General features: G+C 37.2%; 2 protein-coding genes across 39 annotated transcripts in view; both read left to right on the top strand.

Moving 5' to 3' along the window:
* The window catches only part of LOC308068900 (titin-like), a 240935-nt gene that overhangs the window by 111148 nt on the left and 107559 nt on the right, over nt 1-22228 (top strand). For 24 of the 38 annotated variants that reach the window (XM_080400329.1, XM_080400320.1, XM_080400321.1 and 21 more), the window contains 12 exons: nt 270-347; nt 563-646; nt 882-965; nt 1200-1526; nt 2177-2257; nt 3318-3398; nt 8750-8830; nt 9455-9538; nt 9842-9922; nt 10173-10253; nt 10548-10631; nt 10973-11095. In XM_080400329.1, coding sequence (XP_080256455.1) covers nt 270-347; nt 563-646; nt 882-965; nt 1200-1526; nt 2177-2257; nt 3318-3398; nt 8750-8830; nt 9455-9538; nt 9842-9922; nt 10173-10253; nt 10548-10631; nt 10973-11095 — 1269 coding nt within the window. The remainder of the gene's footprint in view (nt 1-269; nt 348-562; nt 647-881; nt 966-1199; nt 1527-2176; nt 2258-3317; nt 3399-8749; nt 8831-9454; nt 9539-9841; nt 9923-10172; nt 10254-10547; nt 10632-10972; nt 11096-22228) is intronic. The other 14 variants (XM_080400334.1, XM_080400335.1, XM_080400336.1 and 11 more) reach the window with 2 other exon arrangements.
* LOC308068920 (uncharacterized protein) lies at nt 16543-20394 on the top strand. The gene is made up of 3 exons (XM_080400426.1): nt 16543-17160; nt 17508-17633; nt 17899-20394. The coding sequence occupies exons 1-3, from the start codon at nt 17025-17027 to the stop codon at nt 18000-18002; spliced, it is 366 nt and encodes a 121-aa protein (XP_080256552.1). The 5' UTR covers nt 16543-17024; the 3' UTR covers nt 18003-20394.

Below are 22228 nucleotides of genomic sequence, written 5' to 3' on the forward strand. Positions count from 1 at the left end.
GTGTCCCTGCTGTCTTTCTGTATTGATGTCTCATGGTTCCTGTCAAATTCATAGTGAAATATAAGCTCTTAAGTGATTTGACTTGTTCAAGAAGTCTGCCTGTGCATATAAAGTGTCTTTTGTTTTTATTTCTGTTTCATCTTTAAAACATTTAAAATACATTCTGCAGATCAGTTCTAATTTCATTATGTCTGTTTGTATATGTTGTCTGTTGTCTTTCTCACACTACTGGTGGGTGACATTCTTAAAATAAAATAATGTCTTTAAAGTGCCTGAGATGCCTAAGAAACGTGTTCCTGAAGTGAAAGAACCTGTTCCTAAAAAGGTGCCACCTCCACCAGCCAAAGGTATTGCAGTTTCTAAATGCTGTTATCATTAATAGATAACATTCTTCATTCAAGTTGAGTTTAGCAAGGGACATCTTATTATGTCTGTCTTGTACTATATTTCTCCCCATGCTATTTGTTTGTGATTTTCTGTTCTGCTGTTTGTAAGCTTTGGGCTCTGTGTCTATTTAAAAATTGTGCAAAAAACCCACTGAAGTTAGGTCCTATCTTTAAAGTACCCAAGGTGCCTGAGAAGGTTGTTTCTGAAAAGAAAGTCCTTGTTGCACCCCGTGAAAAAGTGGAGGTTCCAGTTGCAAAAGGTATATGTACTCCCGAATATAATTAATATGTATGCGAAAAATACTCTTGTGTTTCTTCTGCTTTTGTCTTTGTTGTATGAGAATCCTGCTTAAATTTATGTTCAAACTCTTCATTAGCAGTGTTTACATTGTAGAAACATAAAGCTCTGTTTCTTGTGCTTTTTTACTTACACTGCTTTAAGGTGTTGTTTTTTTTTAAAAAAATATATTCTAAAAGAAATCCATATTTTTAAAGTCCCTGAGGTGCCTAAAAGAGCTGTGGCAGAAGAGAAAGTGCCAGCTGTTGTTCCCAAACCCAAAGAACCAACACCGACTAAAGGTACAGATATATTTCTTCTTATTCCTCCCAAAGATTTGTTTTTCCTCCTCATTCTTAAAATCTTTTATAGTATATATACTGTTTGAGAAGAATGTTCTTATATTTTAATGTAAGAGTCTTGTGGCTATCATGTACATTTTCTGTTCTATATGGATAGTCTTGACTAAATGTAAAAAAAGAAATAAAAAATATTGTAAGGTAGTAACAATAATACTGTTTCCAAAATGCCCAAAGTATCCAAGAAACCTGTCCAGAAAGAAAAAGTCCCTGTTCCTGCTCCTGTGGTGGAGAAGCATGAGTATACATATGAAGAGTATGAGAAGTATGAGACATATGAAGGTTTTGAAGAGTTTGAGGAGGTTCAGGAGACTGAAGAAATTGAGGCATATGAGGAACCTGAAGAACCTGAGAGATACAAGGAGATTCAGGAACAGGAATATGAAGAGGAGGCTGAGGAGAAAGAAGATGTCTACGAAAAGTATGCATTTAAGGAGAAGGAAGAGATCTATGAGAAATATGAGGAGGTATATGAGGAGGCATACGAAATTCAACCAGCTATAGGTACATCAATTCGTTATTTCTTTATTCTTATAGTTTCTTGAATTCTCAGCTACTGCTTAGGCCTTTTGGCCTGCTTTGGGTGTTTATTCATATTTTTCCCCATTTGTAGTCCTATGTATGTCTGTTGCTGGTAACGATAAATTCATTCAAAGATTGTTTCTCTCCTGCTCCTTCCTGAGGAATATTTCCCTTAAGAGTGGAATGGAAGGATTCCCCATCTGACAGCCCAAGAGTGAGCTAGTGTAGATATGACACAAACAAAGTAAATGATGATTTTCTGATACAGTTCATCTTCAGCCTGAACTAGATATTTTTATATGTTAACATTTGTTTCTTTTGCCCAGTTTAGCTCCTGTAAGTTACAGAGATGTCAAAATTCACGTAGGGCCTTCCTTCCCGTCATTTAAAGTTATGATCATAGGATCCCTCATGCCAAAGAGAAAGCATGTCTAAAATATACCAGAAAGATGTATGCTTATGTATTCCTTAGCTTTTGTTGCTCAAGAACTATTACGTAGCTGTTCAACTTGCCTCTGCATAAATGATGAGATGGTTCCTGTATAAATGAGTGATTGCACTGCTTTCTGTGTTTGTATCTGTTGTAATTCCTCATAAATAACTAAAACCCCATAATGAAATATTTTTTAAAGTGCCTGAGGTGCCTAAAAGACCTCTGCTAGAAGAAAAAGTACCTGTTCCTGTTCCTAAAAAAGAAGCTCCACCAGCTAAAGGTACATCAACTATTAGATAAATTTAAAACCACAGCATTCTGCTTGAGTCTCTGAATCCCCATATCCAGTAATTTACCTATTCCTATTTGACTGCTAGACCTTTAACTTTCTTTTCAAAGACAGGAATTAAGTTACTAACAAAATAATATTTCTTTAACAAATCAAAACTGGTACAAATTACTTTCTGAGAACAAAGAAAGTGCAGGCAGGACCTTCAAGATTTAAATTTTGCTGTCACAATATAAGTGTGACACATATATATATATATATATATAAAAATATAAATTTTATAGCTAATTATTGAAAACAAGCAGATGAATAAATGAATAAAAGTCTGTTGAGCTATAGCACCCTATCAGTGAAACGCTAGTTCCCTACAGAATCCTAAAACACTATGACCTGCTTCAACCTCACAATTTGCTGGAGTGCATATAGTCCTGATGAGTGTTCTCTGTATCAGGCTGTACAAAAGAGAAGTATCATGAATAGCAATTGTCAGTGGATGTTAATCGAATATCTGTGCAAGTTTGGAGCTCTGTAACTTTCTGTTTAGAGCACTTAATTTGCCAGAAATTCCATTTTGTGCTAATAAAATAGTTAACAAAAATTATATAATATGATAACACCACAATAATTGTTAGTTATTGTGAAAATAGTTGTTTCTCATATGAATTATCAGAATTAAATCAGTGGGAAAGGGTTTTGGGTTTTTTTTTGCATAAAGACTTGGAGTTGATAGGAAATTGAAACCGTACCATATTCCCAGCTAGCATTAATTAGAGCTCATAGTTCATGAAACCAAATTGATAAGGCTTATCCTAGTCAAAAATTCATGTGAGCAGTGTTTTTCTTTCAGTGAAGTCTCTAGCTATGTGAACCCAAGCAAAACAGTCTGGATGAATGGCTTGTAAGGTTGCCACTTAATAGCAATTGAGGACACCATATCTTCTATTTTGCTAAATTTTCCAGCTCTTTGCATTGTTTGTTTTTTGTTTAACTTCTATTCTTACATAATATTCATACTGCAAAATTTCTTAAAAAAACACTAATGTCTTTGAAGTGCCACCAGTGCTGAAGAAACCTGTTCCAAAAGAACAACTACGTCCTGTTCCTGAAAAGAAAGTGACTCCACCAGCTAAAGGTATACTACTTCTGCATTGTCTTCATGAATCGTGAGCTCTGATTTCAGTCTTTTGCCTTTATTATTTGTTGAGAAAGACGTGCATATGTTTAAAGTCCTCACAGGGTTTTTTTTCAACTGTTTGTGATTGAGTCTGTATTTGCCTGTTGGTTTCAAGTCATTTGTCGAAAATATGTGATAGTTGCTTTAAAAAAACGTGTGTTCTGTCATTAAACTACACATGAAAGTAGTTCAGAAAGGCATACTATTTTTATTTCTTCTGAAAAGGAAGGAGATTCCACCAACCAACTATATGGCTACCTTTCAAGAATATATTTTAAATATGTTATTCTTCTGTGTAATCTTCAAAACTAACACAGTTGTTCTTTCAGGAAGCATTTAATCCTTTGTTGTTTCATGAATCTTCCTTGTTAGATTTGCTATTTCTCTTTCTAACTTCTTCCAAATAACTTTGAAAGCCCTAAAAGTAGATTGTATCTTAAAGGGCCAGCTGTTCTTGAAAGAACTGTCCCTGAAGAAAAGAAGCCTACACACACACCTGAAATAGAAGTTCCATCAATAAAAGGTAAAGGAACCTTTGAAATGAGGTTCTGTGGAAAGGAAATATTGGTAGTTTTTTTCCCCACTAATATCTTCTAAAATGATCTTTATGTTCTTTACACCATGGCGAGAGTATCCAGTCTCTAAGTGCTCTAAGCGGATTCAGCTCTCAGTGATAAATGGACAACTGAGGCAGACATTTCAGATATGTGCTATACATGTGCTAAATATTAAATACATTGATTTATGAGTGAAAACATGCTGAGGAGGTATCACCGCTCACACTACCATTACATAAAAGTTTATAGCTTTTATATTTGTAATATAGCTGTGAACTTAGTTTAAACTGGAGTTTTGAAGCCACTAATATTGGTCATGATATTGGTGGTGAAGTAATAGGGCAAGAGCTAGAAAGTTAAAACCATTAAAGCTGTTCTTCATATCAGGAGGAAACACATCACAATGCAGTGAGAAAAGCAAATGTTTTATGCTTTTTGACAGCAGCAAATATACATTTCTTCACATAAATAATTGTTCTAGCAAGACAGTTCTAGAACTGTATAGTATTTCATTCTTGAAAAGGCACAGTATTTGGGACCTCAAAAGAACTTAGTTTTCTGGGTTTATTTCTGTTTGGTACTGTAAAAGCTGGAAATTATTTTGAGGTTACTAAAAGAAAGCTAATATCTTTGAAGTTCCTGAGTTTCACAAGAAAGCTGTCCTTGAAGAGAGAGTACCCACCATTATTCCTAGAGAAGAGGAGCCTCCTTTGTATGAAGGTACATCAATGACACATTTACCAAGCAGTAAATTGCAGAGAATATATCCATTCATGCAGTAGATTGTTCTGTAAAATGTGAGACATTTTGAATTCATATTTTTAATTATTTAAAAGTAACTTCCATCTGCGTCTTTGAGACTCTCTCTACCCCCAACATTAGTTATAGTTTAGCTTTTTTAGGATATTGTTTTCTCCCTCTAATAATCAGAGAAACATAAATAAGAGAGAAACTAAGTTTCTGATCCAGGAAAGCACTATAGCCACATTGGACCAAAGAAATGATCTTAAGTAGACACTGGTTTAAGAGCCATACTGAGTAACAAGTATTTTTTGAGCCGGGGTAGAGATAGTGAACACCAAATGAGGACAGGTGAAACTCAGTTACAATTTCTATCTAATACACAGACCTAAGTAACTAGAAAATAAAACTAAATATTTCAGCAAACTTGTATTTTAGTAATTGGGAGCGGTCACTTCTAGCAAAAGTAGGTAAATGATCAGGCTGAAATGAGATACCTAAATAATTTATGTTCAAACAGCTCTTTGTCAATTTACATGTCTGCATTTTTGTGTTGTAAGTTGTCTTTCTAATCTTGTCTTGTAAATAATATTAAAGTATGTAAAATAATATCTTTAAAGAGCCTGAAGTTCACAGAGAAGTCCCAATAGAAGAAAAAGTCCCTATTGTTATTCCTAGTGAACCGGAAGCTCCACCATCTAAAGGTACAACCAACTTTGCAAGCAATCTATAAAGTAACACATTCTCTACAAATTAGTTATTAATCTTCATCATTCCATCTATGTGCTAATCTGTTATTTAATGTGTTTATTCTAATGTTTCCTTAGATGCTATATGTCTGTCATTGCTTCTATGTTACTTACGTTTTGTATAACGTTCTTTAAAAAATGTGCTATCTTTGAAGTACCTGCAGTGACAAAGAAAACTGTCCCACGGAAGAAAATACCTGCTGTTGTACCTACAGAAGAAGCTCCTCCAGCTAAAGGTACATGACCTCCAAATGAATTTTCTTCTAGCCTCTTTCAAAAGTGAGGTACCAAGTGAAAAAAAACAACATGCTTGCTTTTCTTGAACAGTATGACCAGGGGCAATGTACAGTTTTCTTCCATTTGATCTCTTGTTGTAAGTTTTGTCTGTTTGTTTGTTTTTATCTTAGAAAGACAGCATACATACAGGGAGATCAGAGATTAAAAATGCAAACATTTTGTGACCATTTACAAAGAATTCAAAAAATATTTCAACATCTTTATTCATATGTTAAACTAATGAACAACTAAGAATAATTCATCATTCAGGAAAACAAATTCAAAGAGCATTTTCTCTATGTTCTTATTTCAGTGCTGAACAACTCTATAGATGTTTAAAACAGTATTTAGTTAATTGCACTGGAGTTTTGCCTTGCAAAATAGGTAATTTTGAAATTTCAAAAAATTAAAACCTTTTAAATTGCCAAAATTGCTAGATACTGTTTGATAAGAAAAAAACCCCTAACTACTATCTTTTCAGAGAAGACAAATTCAGACCTGTAAGCACTAGGAGTTAAAAAAAAAAGTGAACTCTAGAAAGTTGGTGAGGTGTATTCACAGGTTAATACCATGTATTTTCATATTGTTCTGGTGGCATTTGTTATTGTTTTACAAAGTTGTACTACTTATTTCCTAGTGCAAATGTCTAAAATAAACCAATATTTTTAAGTTCCTGAAGTACCAAAGAAAGCTGTCCACAAAGAAAAAATACCTCCTGCTCTACCTAAAGAAGCAGCTTCACACCTTAAAGGTACAAAAAATTTTAATTAGGATTTGAAGGATAAAAAAATGTTTTCATATATAAATCTTTAATTATTTTGAAAGCATTCTGTCTACCATAAACTAGAGTTTAGTTAGCAGCTTTGGTTAGGTGCAACAGTATAAAACTGATTTTAAAAAAAAATTTAAAATGTATCACCTATATTTGTTCCTAAGGGGAAAATTAGCTTTATGTGCAAAAGAAATTGTGAAGGACTCCAACTTGAGATCAGTCTGGGTGTGGGTGGGGACTGCTGCAGGAACAGAAAAAGTGACAGCTTAGATAGACAGGGCCTATCTCTTTGTACTCAAGGAAGTAGCTCATTTTAGGACATACCACACATCTTTCTTCTGGCAAGCTGCAGAGGTCAGATCAGGGTAGAATATGAGACTCTTTTCTTCCCTCATTGGAAAGAATCCTAATTTTGAGGATAGGTATAAAATAGAGCATCTGTCTTAAGATGAACTTGCATATGTAGTTGCATTTGTTCTTTAACAATGGCCTTTTTTCTGAAGATATTCTAAGTTAATTTAAGTATTTAAACTAATATCTTTCAAGTACATGAAGTTTATGAGGAGATGCACATAGAAGAAGAAATTTCTACTGTTCATAGAAAAGAGGAGGCTCTAGCACCTAGAGGTATATATCTTCATCATCTCTTCCTGCAATTTGCAAAGTCATGAACTCCAGGAAAATTAAATTATTCATGTTGGTGGCTTAGTTCTTGTTCAATGTAATTAATATTTGTGTTCAGTCTTTTAGTACCTTACTTACATTACAAACTTTGGATATTTTATGAATTTTATTTCTGTTCTGTATAAAGTCTTATAATGAACTAATATCTTTAAAGTGTCCACAGTCATTAAGAAATCTGTACTAGAAGAAAAAGTGCCTATTGCTGTGACTAAAAAACCAGAACCTACTCCTTTGCCTAAAAGACCAGAATCTCCACCATCTAAAGGTACTTTGATAGCCTAATGGAACTGAGGTCTTTGCTGATAACATCTTTTTCTGTTTCTTACATAATTTCTGATTTAATTGTTCATAGTCCACTTGTGTCAGATTTGTGGTATTTATGTTGTATGTGTCCCTTTTCCTGTTTCTCAACTTGTCTTTAAGTCAAAAAATTAAAATTAAAATCAGTAAATAACTTTCAAGTGCCTGATTTGCCCAAAAAAAGTATTCCTGAAGAGAAACCTGTCCCTCTGTCTAAAAAGCCAGAAGCTCCACCTGCAAAAGATATAGGTCAACCTATCCTTTCCTTCTCCTTTTTGTTCAGGTTTCTTCCATCCCTTATTTTGTTGTTGTCAAATCATTAAAAATTAGTTGAGTTTCTCTTATTCTTCTACCCAAGAGCAATCCATTATGATGGCAGAACTGTCACAGAAACTAGTCAAAGGGACTAAAAATAAGGACAATGCTAGCTGAGTCAACATACAGTGAGATTTACAGAAAAAACATTTTCACTTCATAGGAGTTTATAGGTGCTGTAAACAGCCTCAGAAATTCTATCAATACTCAAGCAAGAAGTATATATGTACTTCCTCTTTCACATTGCTCATGTTAAACTATGGGGTCCATTAATTTTGAATGGACATAACATAAGGCACAGAAAGCAGCTGTGACATTTCATTCAGATGTTTTAGAAGTCTGTCTGAACTAGCAGTTTGTGTGGCATGACACCACTGTATGACAAAAGATCTCCAGCAAAGCTGCTTCAAACTTTGCCAGAGGGATAGAACCACAGAGACTTTTTTTAAACTTGTAGCTGTTTTCATGGTATCCTTATATATCTACTTGTTTTGTCATATTTCTCTGTATTGCATGTTTGATTTTCACAATTCTTAGTAGCAGACTAATATCTTTAAAGTGTCCAAGGTACCTAAGAAATCTGTCTCAGGAGAGAAATTAAATGCTGCTGTGCCTAAAAAGCTAAAAGTAACACCACCTAAAGCTTATATGTCAATAATTTGACTCTCTGAGGAGATTTCTCTTTCTCTTGGTCAGTAAGTTTTACAGTAGAAGAAAGAATTAACCTTCATTTCCCATTTACAAAAAATCCTAGTAGTATGTAATAGTATACAATATTTTTTGCATGATGTATCTCTTCATATCTGACCTTATGTTTCTTTCTTTTATGCTTCTTGTGAGACTCTTTCTTCTTAATAATTTACATATTTTTGAGTGCTTTAAATATAATAAAAATGAATGCTGTTTTCTTTAAAGTGCCAGAGGTGCCCAAGAAAACCCCAGAAGAGGAAGTGCCCATTGCTGTGCCTAAAAAACCAGAACCACCACCAGTCAAAGGTATGTTGCACAAAAGATAACTAAAATTTGGAAGAGAAAAAAACTCTGCCTTGATTGATTATTTTTTTGAATGTATGTTGGTGTTGTCCTGTTACTTTTATTATCTGTGCCTACAGTTCCATATATGCTACCATTTTGAAAATTTGTCTTGAATCATTGCTGTAATCGGTCTACTAGAAATTCTGATGTGGCTGGGCAGAGATAAGACTGATACTTAAGAACTACAGCAGGAATCCTAAAGAGAAATCAGGGCTTCTGTAATCTGAAATACTCCCAGCTGACAGTGAAAAATTAACCCCAGAAGAGAGGTTAAGAATTTCACAGTATAGAATAAGTGATACAGGTGTCTAACACAGGAGAAACCCTCCATGCATAGATGAAAAATTTATACCAAGAAGCCATCAAGCATAGGAGAATGTGACAAGGAATACAGAATGCACAATGGTAGCCTTAGTCAGATGGAGATTTGGGACATTGTTTAATAAAATGGAAAAAATAATGTAATGTAGAAGAAGAAACTCCAAAAGACTCTGAGGTGTTTCCTCAGAATTTACAGGGCCATGAAAGGACTGTAAGTCAATAAAAATGTCATATAATAACCAAAAATAATCTCTTTCCTTAAAGTGCCTGAAGCACCCAAGCAAGTAGTTGTAGAAGAGAAGATCAAAGTTGCTGTACCTAAAAAGCCAGAAGTACCACCAGCTAAAGGTACTTGTCATTAATAAACCCATGGAAATAATCTTTCTTACCTTCAATGATAAAACCTTTTGATACTATTTCCCCATCTTTCTATCTTAGAAACTGTGATTTTTGTATTTAATTTTTTGGAGCAGCCTCTTTATTCTTCTCAAATGACTCTTGATCAATATTGAGAGCAAAAAGCCTATTTGGTAAAGGGTATGATGTTTAATTGATGTTACCTTGTAATCCTTTTGTTTGTTTTCTTTTTCCACTTCAATGCTATTTAAATTCTTCAAATTCTTAGTATTAACATGATTATTAATTTTAAAGTGCCAGAAGTGCCCAAGAAAATCCCAGATGAGAAAATACCAGTTGCGGAGCCTAAAAAACCAGCGGTTCCACCAGCTAAAGGTACTTGTCATTATGATAAAATTAACAGAATCAAAAACATCACTCTCTTATTATTTTAACACTATATAAAACAGTACCCAAGACCTCCATTAGAATTGTCTTCTGTGGTCAAAGGTTTTTCAAGTGAACAAATGTGTTGTGTGAAAAAAATAGATCTTAGCAATTAGTGTTCTGAATTATACTGTTCTGCTGTTATGCTTTAATGTTGTTCATGAAATTCTTATACTAAAAGTTATTAATATTTTTCAAGTGCCCGAGGTACCAAAGAAAGTGGTCCCAGAAGAGGTTTCAGTTAAAGTACCAAAGAAACCAGAACCTCCACCAACTAAAGGTAACTGCTGTACACTATTAATGAGAAAAACCCTCTTCCTTGTCTAGGGTTCCGTTTTAACATATTGGTAATTTACTATAAATGTTCTATAAAATATTTATGTTATTTAAATTATTGTTTTTACATCTGTACCTCAGTGACACATCAGAGAGAATATTCTGTAGGCAAAGAAAAATTGATACATCCAGGACCATTGATTATTTTGATGTCCCTGAGATTTACTTTTTCTTAGTGTCTTGATGCTGCAGACACGTTTGAATTTAATACAAACAAAATTAATTACTCTCTTTAAAGTGCCTGAGGTGCCAAAGAAAGTGGTTTCAGAAGAAAAAGTACACATTGAAGTTCCTAAGAAACCAGAACCTCCACCACCTAAAGGTACATCTTCAATACCAATAAAATTGCACAGAAATTTTAATCTATTTTTCTAAATATTATCTTTTTTATGTTTGTGTTATCCTCTTTTTTATATTCTAATATTTATAAATGTTACAGATTGTGTTGTCTTCTTCACTTGTGAATAGCTTCTAGTAAGCAACAATGGCTATTAATACTGTGCATCTAGCAATATGAAAAAACCCAAAAACTTATAAATAAGGTTTTTTGTTTGGGGGTTTTTTTCTGTTGCTGTTTGATAATTTTCTGCTTGGCGCTATTGTTGCCTTTGTAATTCCTATTCTTCAAACTCCTGAAATTAAAACAAATAAATATATTTAAAGAACCTGAAGTGCCGAAGAAAGTTGTTCCAGAAAAGAAAATACCTGTGCCTAAAGAACCAGAACCTGTGATTGTCCCAGAACCAGAGGCTGCACCTGAAGGACCAGAACCTCCACCAGAGGAAGGTAAATCTCAACACTAATAAAATAACAAAGGCAATATTTTTCCTCTTTTGTTTAACATTGTGATTTTCCAGGCCTTCTGTTTTCTGAGATTCTGATTTATGCTTGTTCTATGTGTCTGCGTATGTGTGTGAAACAGACATACGTGGGGTTTTTTGAAGAATAGTGACAAATCCTGGATGTTTGAATTGCCTGCATTTTATGCTTAAATTAAATTTTTACTATTTTGGATTATTCTTACTATTCTGCCTCCTTGGGTTCATGGAAACAATGACAGCTAATATCTTTAAAGTGACAGTAGTAGAAGAAAACAAAGAACCTCTTCTAGTAGCTAAAAGCAGAAGACATTAATGAAATTGAAATACCAGAAGCTCCACCAAGAAAAACTAGATTCTGTCACTGTTACTTCTTGAAAGAGTCTTCATCTTATTACCTGCAATGTTATTAATATCTTTTGTCCTGTCCATTCTGTTTATAATTATCATGGATTTCATTTATAGCATAAGTTATACTATCAGTGCATGTAAGGGCATGAGACTTGTGAGGGGGATGTGTGTGTACATTTGAGAGAAAAGGGAGAAGAGCCAGTATGTAGTATAATCATCATTAAAAAGGTCAACATAAGTGGTTGGTACCTGATAAGCTTTTAGTGTTTTTATGTGGTTTTGTTTCATGATTCACTTAAATTTGCTATGATTGTCAGTGCAGTTGTTAAATTCAGAACTAATAACTTTTATGTACATAAAGTGGCCAAGACAACTTTCCCAGAAAAGAAAGTACCTGTTCCAGTTTCCCGAAAACCAAAGGCCATTGCAGGACACCCAAAACCAAAGCCTCAAGAGATAGAACCTCAAGAACTGGAATCTGCTGGCATAGCCCTAAAACAAAAGCTTTTTATGGCACCCCAAAAACTAGAGCATGTTGTGGCATCTGAGAAGCCCAAGACTGTTTTGGTACCCCAACAACCAGAATCTGTTGTGGTGCCTGAGAAACCAGAATTTGTTGTCGCACCTGAGGAACCCAAGCCTGATGTGACATCCCAGAAACTAAAGCATGGTGTGATACCCCCAAAACAAGAGCCTATTGTGGAACCCCGAAAACCAGAGCATATTGTAGCACCTGTGGAACCAGAGTTTCCTGTGGTGCCTGAGAAATCCAAGCTTGATGCACCACCCCAAAAGCTAAAGCATGGTGTGATGCCCTCAAAACAAAAGCCTGTTCTGGAACCCCAAAAGCCAGAGCTATTCATGGCCCCTGAGGAATCTGAGCGCACTGGGGTGCCTGAGGACTCAGAGACAGTTGTATCAATCAAAAAATCAGACCGTGTTGTGGTGCCCCCCAAACCAAAACCTTTTGCTCCACCCAAAAAAACCGAGGTTGTTGTAGCACCTGAAGAAACAGAGTTTATTGCAGAGTTCAAAAAATCAGTCACTATTGAAGTGTCCAGAAAATCAAAGACTGTTGTGGCTCCCTGCAAGCCAGAACCTGTCATGGTGCCTGAGGAAACAGACTCAGTTTTAGCATCCCCAAGACTAAAGCCTTCTACAGCACTTCAAAAACCAAAGCCTGAAGTGGCATCTGAAGAACCAGAGCCTGTTTTGGCACCTGAGAAACCACCACCAGCTGAGCTGACCGAAAAGCAAGAGAGTGTTGCTATACCTAAAAAACAAACAGCTCCACAGTCTAAAGGTACCTCTTATGAATAGGATCTTTTCTCCTTCTCTTGAGCATACTATGTTTTCCTGCTTGTTTTGAAGTTTAATGTATATAACTAAAAGTTACTAATATCTTTAAAGAGCCTGCAGTGCCCAAAAAGTCTGTCCCAGAAGAGAAAATTCCTGTAGCTGTTCCTGAAAAATCAGAACCTCTGTCAGTCAGAGGTACATGTTATCATGAATACATGATAAACACTCCTAATCTTCTCTTAAGCATTATCTTAACCTCTTGTTGTCTGTCATTTCGAATCTGAGGCTTTAAATGATGCTTGCTAAACAAATCACACTGAGTATGAGTGTGTCAAACTGTTACTTCAGAACATTTGTATTGTCCTCTGTGTTTCAGCATCTGTGCTTATGTTTTGTTGTGTTGTAATTGTAAAATGAAATGCACTAATATCTTTGAAGTGCCTGAGATGCCTGAGAGGGCTGTCCCAGAGGAGAAAGTGCCCACCGCTGTACCTAAAAAAACAGGAGCTCCACTTGCTAAAGGTACATGCCACCATGATTATCATCATAAAGACGGAGTTTGTTTTTACAATCAATCTAATTTTAGATTGATCTTTCACTATATACTCTGGTATGTAAAATGTGAAAGATGTACCAAATATGAATTGCTGTTCAGGGTTGTCAAATGTTTGCTTGACTAAAACCACCCAAACTTTTGTTGTACTGGGTTTTTTTGGCATTTTCAAAAGGTTCAGGAGGTAAGATTTGATTTCTTAGGCTACAGAATTAAACCAAGCAGTATGATGAACTCCTGTCTACCAATAAATGCCAAAGCTTTATGGATACTAACAAAAGAATGAATGCATAAACTGCTGCTCACATTATTAGAAGGGATGGTTTAGTACATGGATTAGTGGGACTTGGCAGTATTAGGTTTATGGTTGGACTAAATGATCTTAAAGATCTTTTCCAACTTAAACAAGTCTGTGATTCTATGACAAAGGACAAAATAAGCAGAAACTGAATGTTTTAGCAGAAAGTAGCAGTTTCTGTACATAAAGCAAAAAAATTGCAAATATTTCTATGTACCTGTGTTGCCATGGGTAGCATCATGAAGCAGAACCTTTTCTTTGAACTGTTAATTATAATGTGCCTGTATTTTGGTCATATGTCAACATTCTCCACTCTGTGGTTTGTGAAGTTTTTATATTGTATGAATAGCACCAAAGAGCTCTAAAGTTCCTGTGAACACTGAATTCACTGAGCTTTGTAAGAGGCATTTGTTTTCTCAGATTAATCAGGATGAGAGACTTTATAATTGAAATACCAAAAAATCAGTTTAAGATACTTTAAAACTGTAATTACCATAGGTTGATGCAGTGCTGCATCATTACATTTCCTTTAGAAAGTCCCAAGCACTGGCCAGATGTTGTGGTTTAACCCCGGCCAGCAACCCAGCACCCCACAGCCGCTCGCTCACTGCCCTCCGCGCGCACCCCCCCCCCCCCCGGGGGATGGGAAGGAGGATCGGAAAGGAATGTAAAACTCAAGGGTTGAGATAAGAACAATTTAATAGGTAAAGAAAAAGCTGCGCATGCAAGCAAAGCAAAGCAAGGATTTCATTCCCCACTGCCCATGGGCAGGCAGGTGTTCAGCCATCCCCAGGGAAGCCGGGCTCCATCACGTGTAACGGTTACTTGGGAAGACAAACGCCATAATGCTGGATGTCCCCCAATTCCTTCTCCTTCCCTCACTTTATATACTCACCATGACGTCATATGGTATGGAATACCCCTTTGGCTAGCCTGGGTCACCTGTCCTGGCTGTGTCCCCTCCCAGTTTCCTGTGTCCCTCCAGCCCTCTGGCTGGCAGGGCCCAAGGAACTGAAAAGTCCTTGACTTAGTGTAAAGACTACCCAGCAACAACTAAAAACATCAGTGTCCTATCAACATTGTTCTCACATCAGAGCCAAACCACAGCACTGTACTAGCTACCAAGAAGAAAATTAACTCTATCCCAGCTGAAACCAGGACACCAGAAAAGTGAGCATTCCCTCTGCCACCAGATTCTGTCCATATGAAATACAGTGACATTCCTCAAGTCACTATCTAAATATCACTCACAGTGATATATAAAGCACTTAAAAAGCATAAATTAATATTACAGGAAACAGTTGTAAGCAGCATCTAGTGATTAAAATAGAAGCCAGAGTTGTTACAGGAAACAATGTGCAAAGCAAAAAAAAAAGAGAAAAAGTACAAAGACAGAAAAAGAAAGGTGAAGACAACTTAAAGGATAGAGTGATAAGACACTGTGCATGTATTATTGATTGTCTTGTTGCTTCATGTGCATCTGTAAATGCCCACAAAACTAAGATATACTAATATCTTTGAAGTGCCCAAGGTGCCCAAGAAAGGTGTTCGGGAAGAGCCCATACCTATAACTGTGCCAAAAAAGCCAGAACCTGCACCAGTTCAAGGTACCTGTCACCCTGTGCATCAGCCTGAATGAGATTGTTTCTTACTGTCTTATGTGTTATTTTGGTTGTCTGCTATCCTATCCATTTCTGATTACCTGATTTTGCTACGTTCAGTGCTATGTGCAAATTCTATTGTTAGAATGGCAAATACATAGGGAAGATGAGAGACACTCCCCCTCTCCTTCATGTGTTCAAAATCTAAAAATCTGTATATCAAAACTTACAAGATACATAGGAAAGAGCTTTCTAATTTGAATTTTTAATGTAAACTTCTGTCTTTAACATTTTGACAGGAATCTCAAGTAATACACATGTTTTTTTTACTGAAAGTATTTTCCTTTAACCACTACCAACTGTCTTATTGTGTGGTAGTAACAACTACACACTGTCATGACAGAGCAATATTAAAAAACTAGCAAAAATAAAAAACCATAAAAAATTATAATTTCAGAGAGAAAAAGGTGGAAATCCAGGTTCAATGGACTGTGAAGGAACTGAAGTTGATATGGGAAAAAGTCCCAAAGTAAAAAGAGGGACATACATACACAGGATAGTAGTATTTTAAGATTTGGTCAAATGTGATCTGGGCCTAGATCCCAAATAAGTGATACTCCAAAGCTGTTAGCAAATGCAGTGTTTACTCAAATGCATGGTCGATCAGGATGGTCTTCGTTCTGTGGTCAGATTTCATATAAGAAAAATGTATAGCTATAGTCATACATCAATGTACGTTTTTCTAACTATAGGTTCAATGGGGAAGTAGGAAAGTGGGTTCAGCAAATCTACAATTGAATTGCACATAGTTATCAGGTACAAGACCACCAGATCTTCTGTATTTGTGCAGAACAATTCTGCATCACATGAAGGAGAGCAAGGAAACTTACTTGCTCTGCAGGTAGCCCTTTTATCCTCCCCAAATGCAATTTCTAAATGCAGAACTGTAGAAGCCCTGAAACAGCACTAGAGTCAAAAGCACCCACATACTTACCCTATGAAAGAGTTGGGGGAAAAAATGAACAGAAATAGAGGAGAAAATCAGTAACGGTGATGGCGTTTTGGTTCCCCACCCTAGGACTGCCCACACTGCTGATTGCAAAGCACCAGCAGATTTGTGAGGGATGGCGACAGATAAGATGTGGGCTGAGGCTGCTGCCAGGGAAGAGTCAGAGCCTAGCAGGGCTGAGAAGGGACAGAAGGTTGCCGCGTATAGAGCGGGTATCCTAATTCACAACTCACCCTCAAGCTGTACCTAAACACAGCCAAGCGTTTTCTCACAGAACCTACTTGGCAACACCACCCTGTGCCTGTGCCTGTGCCCGCGTGTGGTTTTGTGTGTCTGTGAGGGACCGAGGCAGGCAGGGGTCGGTGCTGTGAGACCAGCTGAGTTACTTCCATGAGCGCATCTCTAGTTTATGTTTTGTTGTTCATCTTGCTGTTTAGTTTATGGAACTGACTGTTACTAATATCTTTGAAGCACTTGAGGTGCCCAGGAAGACTACTCGTGAGGAAAAAGTACCTGTGGCCCTTGCCAAGGCACCAGAGCTTCCAGCACCCAGAGGTACCTGTCTTCATGGATAACTTAACAAAGAAGTTACTTCTTCTTCTTCTAAGCATTGTCCTACCCTCTCTTGGCCTGTCTCTGTTTCCAAACTGAGACTCTCAAGGTCATGCGTGCTGGGTAAATGGTGCTGCACGTGTGTGTGAGGTTTTGAGCTGGCTGTTGTGATGTTTGGTGTCTGTGTTGCCCTGGTTTTTGTTCCTGCTTGGCACATGTTTTCCCCAATGTGAAATGAAATGCACTAATATCTTTGAAGTGCCTGAGATGCCTGAGGCAGAGGCCCCCGAAGAGGAAGAGGAGGAAGAAGCACCAGAAGAGGTGGCACCAGTTGCTGAGCCTGGAGAGCCAGAAGCTCCTCCAGCTGAAGGTATACATACGGTGGTGTTCTGAAAGAGCCTGCTCTGCCCTCTGAGATACTGCAGTACTGAGTCTCTTTGCCCCTCTGCGTTATGTGTTGAGGTGTGAGGGCAGTGACATTAGGTCATCTTCTGTCTGAATGTTCTGGTACATGCCTGTAGGTGGGGGTGGGTCTTGTCAGGACGCGCTTTCTGATGAGCCTATACTTTGGCTCTTGTCTGCCTTAAAAAGAAGTGGTTGTCTGAAGAGCACGCCCTGGTAGTCTGTCAAGGGTTTACTTTTCTGCTGTCCTACTTGCCATTTGGCTGTTTGCTGACCTTTAGCTCAGTCAAGTAAGAGGAACTACTGTCTTTAAAGTGTCTGAGGTGGCTGAGGAGGAAGAGCCAGAAGAGGAGGTGCCAGTGGTCGTTCCACCAAAGCCTGTGGCTGTGCCCAAGAAACCTGCGGCTGTGCCAATGAAACCAGAAGCTCCACAAGCTAAAGGTATATCTTCTGGAATGGAGTTGCTTTTCATTTTAGTGTATTGTTTAATAATTTTCTTTTGTTATCCTTTCTTTGGTGTAAGATTTTTTACGTATCCTCTGCCCCTAGCATCTGCTATGCCTATCTTTGCATATGTGACTAACCAACCGCTCACTAGAAGAATGTTACAGTGTTAGAATTATCTAAACTCTTTGATTTCAACATAAGTATTGTGATCATTTCTATTTTTTTAACTGCGAAATTAAGAGGAATAATATCTTTAAAGTGCTCAAGGTGCCCAAGAAAGCTGTCCCACAAGAAAAACCACCTGTTGCCGTACCCAAAAAAACAGAACCGACACCAGCCAAAGGTACATGCCATGACTATTAGTATTATCATTAGAAAGAAACATCAAGCTCTTCTGGACTTAAGTTGAACTAATTTTTCTGGTGATGTTCTATTGGATAAAAGTGTGAAAGAAATATGAAGTACACTGTGGAGTGTCAAAAACATGGAAGAAAATCTAGATTCAATTCCTCAAAAAATATCTGCAGCTTTCGGAATTTTAAGTTTACAAATTAACATTTACTGAATGCTAAGTTTAAACAGATTAACATAATGTTCTGGAGAAGAGCCTTAGAATAAGTCTTCAGTTTAAAGAACATAATGGTGCGTCCCTGATTTTCTGACAGGCTGTATTGCTGGGTAAAAGCAGTAGTATCAGTTCTCTACCTCTTTAAAAGTAAGTTAATGCCAGTGTACCTGAGGTAGATTTGCTAGCAAAAGACTAGATATATCTACTGATGATCTTATTAGCCATGGAAGATCATTGATATAGGCCAAAAGAGAGAAATAGTGTATATTTCTGTAAATAGTAAAATCTAAAAGACAGGAGTTGTGGAAAACTGAAAATGAAGAGGAGGTATAAAGAATGAAAATAATGGATAGAAAAGAAATTTCAATGGTAAAGCAAATGTTACTTTCCTAAAAAAATCATGTTACAATGACAAAGTATACATGAATGATACATGATTGATACTCAAATACAGTAGGATTCCATGAATAAGTCTCTGATCAGTAGTTAGAAAGAAGGTGTACGTTTTCTACATTTCTACCTTGAATCAGAAACAGAAACTAAACACAAAATTCCCATCTCCTGCGTGACACATTTGACACCCTGGTCATTCCATGTGTTTGAAGCAAAGCATAACTGGTGATTGAATGTAACCACAGCATTTTCTCAAAGACTAGAAGACTGTGTGCATGTATTATTGATTGTCTTGTTGCTTCATGTGCATCTGTAAATGCCCACAAAACTAAGATATACTAATATCTTTGAAGTGCCCAAGGTGCCCAAGAAAGGTGTTCGGGAAGAGCCCATACCTATAACTGTGCCAAAAAAGCCAGAACCTGCACCAGTTCAAGGTACCTGTCACCCTGTGCATCAGCCTGAATGAGATTGTTTCTTACTGTCTTATGTGTTATTTTGGTTGTCTGTTACTGTGACTACCTGAAATTTCTACATTCTGTGTTGTGTATCAGTTAGGAATTCAACTATCTAGTATTTTTCATAAATAACCCAAATTATAATTTGATTTTACCATTTTGTTTTCATGTTCTGACTTGTCAGATACTAAAATGGTATATTTTAAAACTTGATCATAAATTTTCCAGATTAGTGCCCAATTTTGTAGTCCTAAATTGATACAGTGAATGTCTCCATGACTCTTTTGGCAGTCTCACTTAATGTATGTGGTAGATATAAATCGTTCAAAATGAAAAAATAGGTTTTGCTCAGAAATACACATAGGAGGGCAGTAAGAGGAAGTGACAGCCTATCAAGTGTTTAAAGAAAACGCTGATAATTTTAGAGTTTATAATGAAGAAGGAATTGTTATAAAATCCAGTGGGCTATATGGGCTGTGGAAGTTGCCACAGTGAAATGAAAAACTGAGGGAAGAGAGCTACTTAAGATAGAAACATAAGAGAATAAGAAGAAAAGCATAAACAAAGAATGGAAATGGAGACAAACAGAACAAAGCACACAAAAGAAATACAGGGTGCCTCACTGTAACACTGCCCACACTGCTGATTGCAAAGCACCAGCAGATTTGTGAGGGATGGCGACAGATAAGATGTGGGCTGAGGCTGCTGCCAGGGAAGAGTCAGAGCCTAGCAGGGCTGAGAAGGGACAGAAGGTTGCCGCGTATAGAGCGGGTATCCTAATTCACAACTCACCCTCAAGCTGTACCTAAACACAGCCAAGCGTTTTCTCACAGAACCTACTTGGCAACACCACCCTGTGCCTGTGCCTGTGCCCGCGTGTGGTTTTGTGTGTCTGTGAGGGACCGAGGCAGGCAGGGGTCGGTGCTGTGAGACCAGCTGAGTTACTTCCATGAGCGCATCTCTAGTTTATGTTTTGTTGTTCATCTTGCTGTTTAGTTTATGGAACTGACTGTTACTAATATCTTTGAAGCACTTGAGGTGCCCAGGAAGACTACTCGTGAGGAAAAAGTACCTGTGGCCCTTGCCAAGGCACCAGAGCTTCCAGCACCCAGAGGTACCTGTCTTCATGGATAACTTAACAAAGAAGTTACTTCTTCTTCTTCTAAGCATTGTCCTACCCTCTCTTGGCCTGTCTCTGTTTCCAAACTGAGACTCTCAAGGTCATGCGTGCTGGGTAAATGGTGCTGCACGTGTGTGTGAGGTTTTGAGCTGGCTGTTGTGATGTTTGGTGTCTGTGTTGCCCTGGTTTTTGTTCCTGCTTGGCACATGTTTTCCCCAATGTGAAATGAAATGCACTAATATCTTTGAAGTGCCTGAGATGCCTGAGGCAGAGGCCCCCGAAGAGGAAGAGGAGGAAGAAGCACCAGAAGAGGTGGCACCAGTTGCTGAGCCTGGAGAGCCAGAAGCTCCTCCAGCTGAAGGTATACATACGGTGGTGTTCTGAAAGAGCCTGCTCTGCCCTCTGAGATACTGCAGTACTGAGTCTCTTTGCCCCTCTGCGCTGTGTGTGGGGGAGTGAGGGCAACACTGTTTGGTCGCGTTCTGTCTGTATGTGCCTGTCCTTTAACTCAGTTGAGTAAAAAGGACTACTATCTTTAAAGTGTCTGAGGTGGCTGAGGAGGAAGAGCCAGAAGAGGAGGTGCCAGTGGTTATTCCCCCAAAGCCTGTGGCAGTACCCAAGAAACCTGTGGCTGTGCCCAAGAAACCTGCAGTTGTGCCCAAGAAACCAGAGCCTGTTGGTGTGCCAAAAATATCAAAGACTGTGCCTGTCCTTAAAAAACATACAGTTCCTGCAGCTAAAGGTACATACATCAGTGACTGAGTCTCTCCTTTTCTCTAATCTCTGCATACATTTTCCTTTGTTTCACTGATGTACACAGTGCTGAGGTATCTGGGTGAATAATGTGTCACTTTAAAATTCATTCATCATTTAATGAATGTCTTACTCCTTTTATCATGGCACTTTTCACTATTGTACATATATATGTATCTTTGTGTTCACAAAACTGAAAATTTACTAATATCTTTAAAGCACCTGAAGTGCCGGAGACAGCTGTCCCAGAAGAGAGAGTGCCCCTTACAGCACCTGAAAGGCCAGAATTTAAAAAACCAGAGCCTCCTCTAACCAAAGGTATATATTGCCAGGAAGCATCTCCCAAGTAAAAGTGTTTTCTATTCTCTCTTTTCTTTGTTCGTAACTGAGTGATTAAATATGTCAGCTGTATTTAGACTACCTTGGTACAGACTGCTTGTAGCACAGTCTTTTGTGGTTATGGCCACTGTTTCTCACTGTTATTTTTTTTGCGTGTTGGATGTCTTTTTTTTTTTTTAATGTTTCATATGTACATTTATATACATGCAAATAAAAGGAATTAATGTATTTTAAAGTTCCTGCGGTGCTCAAGAAACCTGTCCCAGAGGAGAAAGTACCTGTTGCTGTTGCTAAAATACCTGAACCACTACCAAGTGAAGGTATATGCCATCATAGCTATTACTTGTAAGGACAATCCTTTGTCCTGTTCTTCCAAATATAAATTTTAAAATAGACATCTTTTTTTTTTTTTCCCAATGTAATGTTTGTAAATTGTTCACGTTTTAGATGATACCAGTCTGTTTCTTGCATCTACTATGATATTTTCACATTTGGAAGTAAAATATCATTTTCAAAATTAAATATTTTCAAGTGACATACACAGGATATTCTTAACAAAGTGTGTCTCTTTTTAAGATCATAATAAATTCCCACTATATTGAGTCTCTTGCAAAATGGTATTTAAATTGCTGTTAGAATCTTAAATTAATTGAGAGCATTGAAGCTTTTATTCTGTCCATTTACGATGACTCATTCGCAAGTTTAATGTTTAGGTTATATTGTGCACATGAAAAATACTATCTGTCACACAACCCTGATTCATTATTACATAGAAAAAAGTAGTTTTTCAAAAGCACGCATTAACTGCAAATGTAATAGATACTGAATGATTACTTACCCTAATGTCTGTTTGTCTGTGTCTGTTGGAATAGCTTTCTTTTTGGTGATAGCTCTCATTGTTCTTGTCAAACAATCTTTTCTTTGGAAACTTGTTAACCAGTTGTTAATATTCTTTAAA

This window comes from Falco punctatus, assembly GCF_963210335.1.
Source record: "Falco punctatus genome assembly, chromosome: 8".
NCBI classification, from domain to species: Eukaryota; Metazoa; Chordata; class Aves; order Falconiformes; family Falconidae; genus Falco; species Falco punctatus.